The sequence below is a fragment of the Anser brachyrhynchus genome (assembly GCF_964034855.1).
Source record: "Anser brachyrhynchus genome assembly, chromosome: 1".
In the NCBI taxonomy this organism is placed as follows: domain Eukaryota; kingdom Metazoa; phylum Chordata; class Aves; order Anseriformes; family Anatidae; genus Anser; species Anser brachyrhynchus.
The window spans coordinates 191,252,676-191,265,743 of record NC_137694.1 but is presented as its reverse complement, the minus strand read 5'-3'; the positions used below and the strand labels follow the sequence as shown (position 1 = coordinate 191,265,743).

General features: G+C 36.7%; 1 protein-coding gene across 7 annotated transcripts in view; it reads left to right on the top strand.

The window, feature by feature from the left end:
* Positions 1 to 13,068, top strand: part of NUP58 (nucleoporin 58) — a 41,372-nt gene that overhangs the window by 7,123 nt on the left and 21,181 nt on the right. For all 7 annotated transcript variants that reach the window (XR_013945478.1, XR_013945479.1, XM_080577332.1 and 4 more), the window contains exons 5-12: positions 846 to 980; positions 1,692 to 1,802; positions 4,591 to 4,615; positions 5,072 to 5,137; positions 5,867 to 6,041; positions 7,335 to 7,414; positions 7,712 to 7,830; positions 10,351 to 10,433. Coding sequence is in view for 5 of the 7 variants with exons in the window: in XM_080577332.1 (XP_080433458.1) it covers positions 846 to 980; positions 1,692 to 1,802; positions 4,591 to 4,615; positions 5,072 to 5,137; positions 5,867 to 6,041; positions 7,335 to 7,414; positions 7,712 to 7,830; positions 10,351 to 10,433 (794 nt within the window). In the remaining 2 variants the exon portion in view is untranslated. The remainder of the gene's footprint in view (positions 1 to 845; positions 981 to 1,691; positions 1,803 to 4,590; positions 4,616 to 5,071; positions 5,138 to 5,866; positions 6,042 to 7,334; positions 7,415 to 7,711; positions 7,831 to 10,350; positions 10,434 to 13,068) is intronic.

Sequence of the window (13,068 nt, the reverse complement as noted above, 5' to 3'; positions counted from 1 at the left end):
GGGGGGCAGTACACCTTGTAATTTAGGCAGCATGTAATCAAAGTTGTTAGAAGGGTAGCAATAGATGATTTGTCACATAAAACCATCATCTTAATTATTGTTAACCCCACTGAATGTTGAAAGTTTCCTACTTACACAGCTGAAAAGTTACATCTACCTGTTGTAGTAGACAGCATGAAATAGTTATCTAGTTAGAATAAATGAGATTTTTTTTTCCAGCTCTTGTACTGGCAAACACTTGCCATCATACTTTACTTAGCTGAACTGCAAGATATGTGATAATTAAGAACGGAGTTCATTTTTCTTAACCTTGGGAGACTGCATTTCAGCCCAGTTGTTTGTGCCTTCTGTGCTCTGTCACTCTATGCCTTTGGTCCTTCTCTACTTTATTCCCCTCTATTCTGCCAAAAGCTGTGATACTTAATTACAGCAGAAGACTCGAACTACCTATAAGAAGTTTTTTATTTGCCTTGTGTGAAATAGTTTAATGCTTAACATAAAACATTAACATTTCAGCATTTAAAGATTAAAAAGTCAATCACACTTGTTAGATCCATTATTTTGTAAAATAAATCCTGTGCCAGGTTCTAGATTCTCTAGTATTTTGTGGGACTCTCAGAAGTTTGCTATACTTGCAGGTAGACTTGGACTAATCAAGATTGCAATAATATGGAACAAAATGACTTACAGTTTGAAAGTCTCTAGTGGTTTTTGGAAATTGCAGGGGAAAAAAAAGTCTGAGTTTATTACTTAGTCACAATACAGATGCTGTTCACCCATTTCAGATTGTCTGTGGATGTATTTGAACGCAGTGTCTACATGAAGCTGGTCTGTTTTCTCTGCAGGTACTACTGGCTTTACATTAAATTTGGGTGGTACAACTGCTCCAACTACAACTGCTTCCACAGGCCTCTCCTTAGGAGGAGCCCTAGCAGGTTTAGGAGGGTCGCTCTTCCAGAATACAAGCACAGCAGCAACAGGTGAACATTTTTTTTTTTCCCCCTTCTATCTTAAAATGTTGAAATTCAATGCTTGATTGTATTAAGTTATAAGGTAAAATTTACTTTTATATAAATCTTAATACTGTGAAAGTTATTCTTGTTTTACAGTTTGGAACAGACTGGAATAGACAATAAAATGAAAACTGAAGTCATTGTTGTCCCTCATTCTTAAATTTGCTTGTACTTTGATTTGCTTGGGTTCTAGTTTTAAAAAGTTTTGTTGTGATAATTGACTCAAGGAAGTTGATTGTAAACAGGAGAGGGCAACATTGTATAAGTATTCCTTTAACTGTGGAGAAGTTAAAACTTATTTTGCTGGCTTTTTATCTGAATAAAATTTCTAACCGTTACTGTTGTCATTTCAATTATTTACTGACTTCCTGTCTTTAGTTCTAGAGGAAAAATTAATGTGTTGTAGTCTTGGTAACATGCTGCTCTTAAACTGCAAATGAAACAAAGTTACTTAAAATGATGACTAAATTGGCGATCTAGTTATCAAATAATGTGAGGCAATTACAGAAAATGCTTTCACAGAGTTGTGTGGAACTTGATACAATCTATTTTGCATATTTTAATCCAAATGTAGTAAATGAACTGAAATTGCAAACAAGGTAATCTTTGGGTTTAGCTTAAAATAAGTTGTAATTATCAGCATTTTAAATGCGAAAATTCTGTTTGTGTTTCTTGCAGGGCTTGGGCAGAATGCCTTGAGCTTGACTCTGGGGACGACTGCAGCTCCTTCAAGTACTGCTAATGAAGGTCTTGGTGGCATTGATTTTAGTAGTTCTTCAGACAAAAAAAGTAAGTTTGTTTTAAAATGTTTATAGCTCATAATGCATGCCATAATTTGTTACTGACAAAATTATCAGAGTACTACAGAAGAGACACTACTTCGCTGTTAGGGATGTGGAATTAAAGCTATCAATTTAAACTTTATTTTACGAAGTTTCTCACTTAATTTCATTCTTGAATGTTGTATAGAAGAACAAGACATTGTGTTTGCAAGCAAAGTTTTGTGGATTTATTTACTTTAAAATAAGTATAACCAAGTATCATACTTAGGAACTGTGGACCTAAACCCTGGTTTCCGGCCTTCCACGCATAAAAGACTCATATGGCTGGCTGTTCACTGGAGAGCTATGGCAGATTTCCTAACAGCTGTGTCAAATGGCCACTAGAGGGGGAATCAGAGCTATGCTTAAGAAATACACTGCAAATACAAAAAGTACTCATTTGGAAATAGTGTTCTCAAGTCGTAACAGTTAAACTGATGAGGTGGGATTTCTTGTTTGCTTTTTTTCCCCTTCAAAAGCCATAGAATGAAGAATAACAGGTAAAAAAACAAGATATTTTTAAAGCTCTATTTCTGGTAGTGGGTACTGATACATGGTACGTTCCATTAGGTTGTTAAAACCAGTTACTAAAACCTACCTCTGTGGTATCTCTGAAATACTTAACGGAATATTGAACATAGACAGATGAGCACTTACTCATTTATCTTAGTTTTATACATCCAGAGTAATCTTAACTAAAGCTGATTATAAAAATGTGCATTTTCTCTGGGGAATCAAAACTGTTCATTTAATCTCTTGGTTTCGTTCAGGAGCCAAATTTGAAATGAGGTATTCCAATAACTAAAAGAGAAGGAAATATTGAAACTATATGCAGAAGAGATAACACATTGACTGTCCAAACTGGAGTATTCTGCATGATGTGGATTTTTTTTGGATATTACTGCTGCAACTGATGAAAAAGCTTTGAGTTCTAGGCTGTCAGTGTGAGGGGTTCCATTACCATGGCATTAGGATTGCACAACACTTCCATGATGTACATGTATATTGAAGTGAAGCCTAGAGAACCCCAGACTGCTTCAGTCTGACATCGCTTAGCTCTTAGGTTGTAATTCCAAATGAGTTAAGTACCTGAATTCCGCGTGTGTTGCGAAGTGGAACTGGGAGTGGGGGACTACTGCTGTCAGGATAAGGAGCAAAGGGATCCCTTAGCAAAGCAACGGGAAGTGCTAAAGGGGACTATCTCAGAGTTTTCACTTCTCAGAATTTAGGATTTATTTAGGAGTGTTTCTCATAATGGATAGCGTTGACGAAGTCCTACCTGTGCACTACTATTCAGTTGTGACAGTACAATTGTTTGTACAGCTGTGGGGAGCGGTGGTAAGGTATGATGGTGATGATTTTGTGGCTTTTATTTATTTTTTCTTTATGAGGATAAGGAAGGAGGAGATGTGGCTATTTAAAAAGTGCTTATGAAATTGCTGCCCTTAGAAGGTCCAGGACAGATAGGCACTGGCATCTTTATGCTGTCTTCTGGAATTAGTTATAAAGGGTTTTTTCTTGAGACTGAGTGCCTAGTATTTCTTTAAAATATTGCAGGAAGCAATTATTGTATAACAGTTTTCCTCATGTTATTAAAAACCAGAGCAGTTGCTCAAAAAGTAGCAAGGTCTAATTTCAAAACTTTCACCTTTTAGATACTGTTCAGGTGGTATGCAGCAAAAAAAAATGACTGGGAGAGAAAGCAAAGTAAATTTAGTCCTAATTCTGGCCTCTGTCAGTTCTGGTCTTGTTTTTCCATTTTTGTGCAGTTGCTCTTTGGTAGTTGCTTTTGTTAGGGATGAGGGTGGTCATTGTTTGGTGTGGTTTTTGTTTGCTAAAGGTATATAGAATGGATGCGTGAGTGTGGGTTCTGGTACTGGCTGACAGTCTGCAGACAACCTAAGTGGTTCTTGCTTCTAAAACAAACAGCTTCGCCTGGCAGGAACACTGGCTTGGGCAGCCTAAATTGGTTGTGGTGCTAGCATCAGCTTCAGCTACCTTCCAGCTTGTTGGCACTGAGAGGAAGTAAGGATTTGAATGGCATCCAGCTGAAAAAGATGAGGCCCATTTCTTGGTCTGAGCATTCTTCCTAGCAGACTGCTACAGTACGGTTACTGCTCCTGGCCACAACTAGAAATAGTCCATATATTTGATACTGGATTCAGCTCCTCTTCGTTGCTCAAGAGAGGTATTTGGTATCTTGAAACCATCTGCTCATCCAGATACACAGATGTCTAGTTTGAACTGTGTAGATGGTAAGTAAGCAGTAACATCTTCAGTTCTCTAAAACCTCACTTATTCCTGGACAACATGCAATAGCAGAATTCTTAGGGAAGTCCAGTGAACAAACCTCAGTTGGCTTTTTATGTGAGAAGAGGCTCCTGGTGCAGAATTCAAAACACTTCAGTGTTCTGTGGGTGCAGGTTTGAGTAAGCTACGGTTGTGTAAGCAGGGACAGATTTCTTATGCAACTGCAATTGTTCATGCATTTATAGTGATTGGTGTAGGGACATAAGATGCTTGACGTTACTTTTCGTGCCAAGAAATTAGCACCTGACCTGGTGAATCATTGTTCTTGAAAATATAATTGTCTGTGAAGGGAGAATAAATTAAAATATTTTATGGCTAACCTAGTGTCTTCCTTGTAGTAATAGAAATCAAGTAGAGTGCACTCATTAGTTCTTCCTTAAAATCTCATTAAAGTTGTTTTGTCAGTTCCTCAAATTTCTATTTCTGACCTACAATTCTTTTTCTAGGTGACAAAACAGGAACAAGACCAGAGTAAGTGTTCAGATTATCTTTGCATTCAGTATCTTACTAAGTTTAGTTTTCTGATATGCTGGCCTTTTCTACTACTTTGCTCTTGGAAAAGCCTTGCTCGTAAATAACCAATTTTTGCAGCATGGGTCCTTTAGTAATGATGGTTCATCATGTTAAACATTGCAATTTTCCCATCAAATGCAATACCTGCTGCTCATCTGGCTTTTGCTATTGACTAATTGCATGGTTTGAAAAACTTTTTCTGTAATATGTGTGCAATACTCGTACCACAGGATTGGACATCAGCATAGTCTCTGACTGTGCATTAATTGAAATCCTTCCTAGTTTCAGGGTGCATACAACAGGTGTAAAATTGTGTAATCTTTCACTTGAAAGTGTTCGTGATACTTAGTAATCATGTAAAAAAAATGCTTGCCATTTTCAAAGCACTCAGTAAACATGCATTGTCTCTTGCAGAGATAGCAAAGCACTAAAGGATGAAAATCTACCTCCAGTAATCTGTCAAGATGTAGAAAATCTGCAGTAAGTAGTGCTTTATTTATTACAGTTGCATAGCTGAAGTATTGTGTTTTGTTAGTGTTTTGTTATGTAACAAAAACACTTTACTGCAGGCTGCTTGCAGGATAATTTACTAGCCCAAGGCTGTCACATTAATACTGGGATCAGAGTAGGTGGATAATTGTAGTAGCTGAAGTCTTAGGCTGTCCTTTTCAGACTTGCTTTTAAATAGCATTTCCACAAACAGCTGTGCCCAGTAAATATGCTTCTAGAAGCTGATCCTGCTCTCCCTGGGAGCAGTAAGCCTGTTGTACATGCATAATAAATATTGAATCTTATTTGCGTATGCATTGTGGATCTTGCATGGAGTTGAGAGAACTACAGAACAGCCTCACTGAAGCAGGAAGGAGGCAGGTTGTAGACTAGTCAGTCTGTATGTCCCTGTATTGGTGAATTCAATGTGATAATCGCTTTTACATGGATAGATGTTATATATTAAAAAATGTGTAGCTTAGTTTGTCAGAGTACAGCATGACATGCTTATACATGCTATTGAAGTCTTGGTGGTTTTTGCTGTTTTCTACAGTGTTAGCATGCTAGCTAAACAACAATTTTACTATTCAGTACTAGATTTTGGAAGAACTACAATTCCTTTGTTCCTATTTAAATAATGCAAGTGGGGTAAACACTTGGGTATTTCAGGTTCAATATATTGTGTTATTTTTCCTACCACTCCCTTTTTCCCTTCTCCAGGAAATTTGTGAAAGAACAAAAACAAGTTCAGGAAGAAATTAGTAGAATGTCATCTAAAGCAATGCTTAAAGTACAGGAAGACATTAAAGCTCTGAAACAACTTCTCTCTGTAGTTGCCAGTGGATTACAGAGAAACACTCTTAATATTGACAAGCTGAAAATGGAAACTGCACAGGTATAACTTAATAAAACTTTGTTATGTAGAATTTGCATGTTTATTTCCTATAGGATAAATACCTTTATTTATCAGACAAGTTAGCATATTGAAACTATATGGTATCCAAACTGAAAGGGTTGTAAACAAAGTGAAAAGCTTAATCCATTCTGATCTGCCTGAAATTATCAGAGGAGACAAATCATTGCTGCCAATGTTTTCAGAGATGTACAACAGCATAAAGACACCTATCTTGAGGAAAGCATCCTTTATGTTGCCTATGCAATGGAGGGAATATATACCCCCTCTAGTTCCATTTCAGTTGCATATGCAGCTGCCAGTGAAGATCAGTTTGTAACCACATGATGGACTCTGGAGCAGTAGAGATGCAAGTATATTTTCTTCTGTTGACTACTTAAGGAAAATTAAAAATTCAGAGACCAAAGTGTCTAACTGTATCGAGTGTTTTTTTAGTGAAGGAGTCACAGCTCTGTTCACCAGTCTGCATTTTAACTGTGTCACCAGTTTGAGCTCAAATTAAGTTCTGAAGTTAAGATCTTGTCACTTTTTCTTTCATCTGGCATATCAAGACTGTTGACTTCATAAATCAGTGTATTTTATTATCAAGTAAAAAAATTGATGCTCCTTGTATCTTGAACGGAAATACTCTAGTTATATTTGGGCAATTATTTTCTATGAAAGGAAGAAGTTGTTAGTGATATTCTTGCATTTCCTTAAACAATGCAATTAAGAATAGTGACAGAACCAGGCATTGAGAAAGGATTAGTGATGGTTATTGGGAAGTATTAAACAGTCTGCTGTAATTACCGTGCTTAGAAAGATCCTTTCCATAGAAACGGGCACTTTTAAAAAGAACTTTTTAAAAGAAGAAACATTTTGCATTTAGATGTGTTACTTCCTTGCATTTGTCTGTTCTTTTTTCATAGTCCTTAATAAATGTAACAGGATTTCTGAAGTACAATAGAAATTAAATCTTACCTGTGACAGTCCCTGCCCATGGCAGGGGTTGGATCTTTAAACGTCCCTTCCAACCCAAAACCATTCTGTGCTCTTTTAAGAGTTCAGCATATTTTCAGGGTATACCATTATTAGTTCCTTGTCCAAACCTCTTCTGGTATTTGCAGTTCTTTAACTTTCTACAAGAGTGTTCTTTGAAGAATTTCTGGTCAGATTCTATCATAGCTTTCCTTCATATAAAATGTTTTCGTCCTGTGTTTAAGTTAACAGTAGAATTGTAGCTATTTTTCAGCACTTCATTCAGAACCTTTCATTTTATTAATTTTCCTTATTTAGGAGCTGAAGAATGCAGAAATAGCATTAAGAACACAGAAAACTCCTCCTGGTCTCCAGCATGAAAATACAGCTCCAGCAGAGTGAGTTATTGTTATTTATAAAAGTAGTTGGTAATATAACTTCGTAAGTTGACTTATTTCTGCTTCTTGTAATGTTTGTACCAGATGCTTCACAGAATCAGTGTTTTATTTCTACACTTATCTTATACCACAGACTTGAGAAATACAGTCCACATTCTTTTTACTTGTTGAAGAATGTCATAAAATATATACCTGCTGCAAGTAGCAAAATGGAAATTGGCAGCTAATGTTTTTTTCTTTAAATAGTAGCAAAGTAATGAAATGGTATGATTAAACTTCATTGTTTTATTCATCTAGCTACTTCAGAATCTTGGTAGAGCAGTTTGAAGTACAACTGCAGCAATACAGGCAACAAATAGAAGAACTGGAAAATCATCTTGCTACTCAAGCAAACAATTCACACATAACTCCACAAGGTGAATGTTTAAATTTTAATGGTTCATAGACAAAAATTAAGAAGCCTTATATCTGTAAGAAAGACTTTGCAATTAATCTCTTTGTTACTGTTTTTCCTTATTCAATGTACAGAAGCAAGTGTTCAGATAGATTCTTCAGTTGTTCAATGTCATGATTTGGAATGTAACCTTTAATTCATAAAGGTTCTGGAGCTGTTTAAGGTGGATCCAGTTCCTGAGGTGCAATTTGTATGCTTGGTTTGTGTTTGGAAACTTTGGGTGTCCAGGAGTAGAAATCAGAACTTCTAAACCTCTGAAAGCTAGGAAGTAAAGAGGCATGGTATGTTTTTACACTCATGTTCTGACTTCTTCTGTTCTTTTACAAGGATGGTTGCTGAATCTTTTTCTAGACTTAGCTAAGGCACTTATGTAGGAACTGGGAATGAAAGTTAAGGACTCTTAATAGAGCCAGGACACATCTGAGACGTTACTTTGGAATTTCTTAAACTCTGATTTTTTTGGGCTCCCCTTTCTTGCAGCATCTGTGCAATCCATCTACATTTTCCTTACCTATGTTCCTAATGAGCTCATAAGCATCAGAGAAAGCTCCATACTCTTCAGTCTTTCATTGTCTCAGATCACGATTGCTTGGTCTGTTGAGTCTGTTCTGCTTCGAGACCGCTGTTATTTCTTCTGTCTTTGTGTAGTGTTCTTAGGGGTTTATGTATAATGAGAACCTATTTTCCTTTCATCTTGGTTTCTGCCTGCCTGCCTTTCTTTCTCCATCCCCATGAATGAGACTTCTGTGTCTACCTGCTATTTTAAGGCAAAGTCTTCATGCGGCAGAGATGTTTATCTGTGGAAAATACTAAAGTGCCTTCACCATTGTAGAGGAGTACTTTTCCCTTCAACTCGGAGAAAATTTATTTTTTTTTTTTTTGCTGCCATCATTTTATCTTGGGAGAATCTCTTGTCAGAGATCTCTCTTTGGTTTGTTACCCTCCTGTGATCATAGGAATTTTCATCTTTTGGGTCATTTTAGGTACAGGTCCTGTGATAAGTAGTGATTTCAAGTGCACATTTTTTTGTGCCAAGTGATTCTTGACCATCCTGCCATTATAGGATGGTGCTTAGGCTCTGGACCTTGTATGTCAAAAATGAGAGAACTATAGCATCCTTGTGGTCATCTCTTCTTTCCACATGACATCGCTGTGCAGAGTATGAGAGGGTTGCCTTCACAGATTTTCCTCAGCTTTTTCAGCAGTGTCCTGCTGCAATTTAAAGTTCCTTTGCTTGTGTGGGCAAGGATCGGTCAGCTGTACCAGTGTACCTAGACTGTCAACAAATCTGGTCAGCACTGTATTGCATATGTAGCCAGTTTACCTTTAGCATACGGAGAAAAACTCAAATTATGACCCAGAATGTCTTGACTTTTGAAATGTCTTGTGTTCCATATCAGTAAATTGCTTTCAGCATCTTCTGGGAACTTGAGGCCAGTCTTCCTAGGTATGACTGGCTCCACATCCCTGCAGGATGACATGAGGTTTATTCCTTTTTCAGAAAGAAATGCAACTTATAATGAGAAAAATCCTCAACGGAGAGGCAAACATTTTCAGTTCTTAAATTGTCTCATCTTCAAGAACTTAATGGCTACTCTTTGCATTTCAGTGACTTATATGCCTTCTTCAGAGGAAATGAAGCTCATCTAATTCCATTGAAAGACCACTTCAGTGCTTTTCTATCCTCCATTTTAGCAAATTGTTTCAGTGCTTCTTTTAGAAAAGTTTTTTTTTTTTTGGTCAGCAGCCCACCTCATTTTGCCCAAACCTTTGAGATTTCCTCTTAAATCATAAAGTTTTGCATTAGTTGAGTGGATGCACTGAAAACAGTTTCATACCTGTGTGGGAAGCAGACTATCCTAAATCTAAGACTTTATGTAGGCAACAAAGCTCCCCATTGTGTCTTTCTCTCAGTTTAAGATGTGCTTGTGGGTAGAATAAGAGAGTTCCTGTGATCCTTGTTAGTCATGTTTTTAAAATGCAAGTGAAGTTTCTGTTCTGCTGTTATCTCTTTGCAAAATCATCTGAACACTGAATCGTGTATTTACTCAGAGTGGAAAATATATACAAATGCAAGAAAATCTGATCTAACACTGTGTAATAAACGAGTGAGGTAAATCAAAAGAATGTGTAATTAAAAGACATTAAATAGAATATTTTCCTGGCTTTGCTGAGTGACAGAATTGTGGGAAACAGATCACCATGCATATAAGAATGAATTGGGGAAAAGAGTTGTTTTTTTTCCCCCAAAAAATAAAGCTTGAAGCACTGAGAAATAATGCTTCGAGAAGTAGTTCTGTGTGCAGGTCTCGTATCACCTAATTACTCTCAAATTCTGGATTTCTTACAATTTCTTCTCCTGCAATTTTCTTGTGCTTCATGCCATATGGGTTCAGGGTGGGCTTTTTGCAATAAAATAAACATTAACCTTTTTCTCCTGGAAGTAAGTTTGTAATTGTCATATTTTATATGCCTCTTACAGATTTGTCCATGGCTATGCAGAAAATCTATCAAACATTTGTAGCCTTAGCTGCACAACTTCAGTCAATACATGAGAATGTAAAGGTATGTTGTTTTTGTTGCGTTCCTGCATGTTTAGTGAAAGAAATAGATGCTTGTTGATAGCTAATAATATATCTTCTGGTATTCTTTTTCTGTTAAATTACTGTTTTTAAAAATTATGTAACAGGTATCCAAGAAGTACTTTGATTAAAAGGGCAACTTTTGTTCAACTGAGGTCTAATTTGAAATGTTTACTTACAGTGATGTTGGCAACTGACCACAGTCATTTAGGTTAAAAAGTACTTTTTATTTAACTCATTTTTGTTTTTAATTGTTGATCAGATCTTGAAAGTTCTGTATTTGATCTCATGCACATATGTTTTGTTCTTTACCCAATGACCTCTTGATCTCAAGCAAAGACAATCTAAATATGCTCATACTCAAATAAGTAACAATAAAAAGGTACTCACCAGTAAGAGTTTTCAAAATAACTTGGTGAAAAGTGTGTTCTGGCTTGCTTGATTTTTTTTTTTTTCTCCAATCTGGCTTTCGAGGAGAGTCATATATACAAAAAGACTACTATGGAAAAAAAAATGCTAATGAAGTAGTATACCAGAGGAGCCTAGTTAGGCTTGGTTTTCTTCCTTCATGGACTCCAGCTCAAGTTTCTCTTAACAGTTCTGGACAAATGGGCAAAATTTCAGTGTTCTACAATCTGTAGCTTTTCTTGACCTTCAGAACTCTTCTTAATAACAGGGAAAAGAAAAAAAAAAAAAAAACTTGGAGAAAGTACAAATATTTGAGGTTGTTTTTGCTAAGTGATTTTTTTAATTGGGAATAGCTCTGCTTTTCTTCCCTTTCAGAGTTTCTTCTGCATGGTATTGCTACTTTTGTAAACATCTGAAACTGTTTACTTTTCCTTAATAATGTTGAAGAATGCAGATGCTCTTGTAGGAACAGATTCTTTGCATTATATTGCTTCTGTCATCATGGATATTCACTGGATTACAGCTACCTACCATCAGATATTTGTGCTGCTCTTAGATAACTCATTTTTGGTACCAGATAAAGAATATATCGGCTCTTCTATAACTTCAGCAGAATGAGACAAAAAGGATCTGGAACATCTTCTGGGCTTTTCACTCCTGAGATCTGAGTGTAGCCCTCACTTGTGCTGTGGTCTGTGTGGTGATACTTTCCTTATTTAATGCAAAGAGCTGGATTAGTATGCAAGTGTAAGCAATAGTAACTTCACGTACCTTGTCAGCGTGATTCAGTATGAAAGGTGTTACTTCTTAAGCAGTGTATTTATCTGAAAACAAGGGGTTGGTTTGGGGACTTTTCTTTCTTGTGGGATATATTTTGAAGTTCAATCTAGTGGTCACGATGACTTATATTTTGGAAGACACAATTGCAGCTTCAAAAATCAGAGAAATGAACATACTCCTTAATTGGATCTTTCATTCTGGCAGTTCATCAACTGTTAGAAGCTAGGAGAGGAGAGCAGTTTTGAAACTGCTTTTTTCTCTGCCTTATTTCATGGTTGTAATATGACTTGTGAAGGCAGAGCTGTGACCCCAATTCATTCCTCTGTCTGAAGTAGGCTTTCTGGCTTGTACATAATACTTCATTTCAAAGGTTTGAAGTTGTAGTAAAATGTAACCTGGAACTTCTTTGTACAGGGTTAGTTGATAAATGTATTCATATTATAGGTGAGTATATAGGTACATTCTGTATCCAGGCTCAGTAAAGAGTAAAATGTGCTTGGGCACAATTTAAGTAGAAAGCTTTATTAAATCATTCTGTGTAGGTTAGCATTAAGACCCTGTTCTACAGCATCTAATGGCATTTCTGTCAGCTGCAGTTAATATGGCATCTTATTAAATCTCCAACTTCTATAAATGTCTTTTTTCACCAAGGAGAGCAGTCCTCATGATAATGAGAGAAATCTTTGTGTTTTCTGCTATTTCTGATAGACTTGGGCTACAGCTGTTAAAATCCTGAGTCAGAATTCTTGGACCGGAATTAAATGTGCTCCTCAGACACAAGCACTTAGCCAGGAACATGGGAAATAGTGTGTCTTCCATAAAATCCAGTTGAATCTATTGGGTTTTGTTTTTAATAAATCTGTTGCATTTAAAGATACTCTCTAGATGGAAATCACTCTTACCAGCTCATTAAATGAAGCCATTAGTCCTTTCATGTTACCTAAGATACCCATATTTCCCTTGCTTGTGACAAAGGTCACTCACAGAAATCACTCATGATGGAAAGGCCAAGCCAGGTATTGCCACAGAAGGTGGGTTTTTGAGGGCATGGGGAGGGCAAGAGGCAAGGCAGGAAGGAAGAGCAAACTTGGGCTACCTGGAAGCCTAAAGCAAGAATAATTTATTGCGTTTGCACTGCATTACCTAGCTGATGAAATGAATCAGCAATGATAGTGGATCCTAAAATTTTGATACCTTCTTTGGGTTTGTCCGAAGAAAGAAATGCAAGAGAGAAAGGACAGTTAAGTGAAGCGAACAAAGATGTGCAGAAGGGTAACGCTGAAGAGAAGTTATATCATGTAATGAGCTAGTAACGTGGCAGTATTTCACCTCTGACATCAGCTAGTATGCCAACAAATAAAATTGTGCTGGTCTACACCAACTTTGAAAGATTTTTGGTATCATGCAGAATGTTAATCTGTTACACTTGA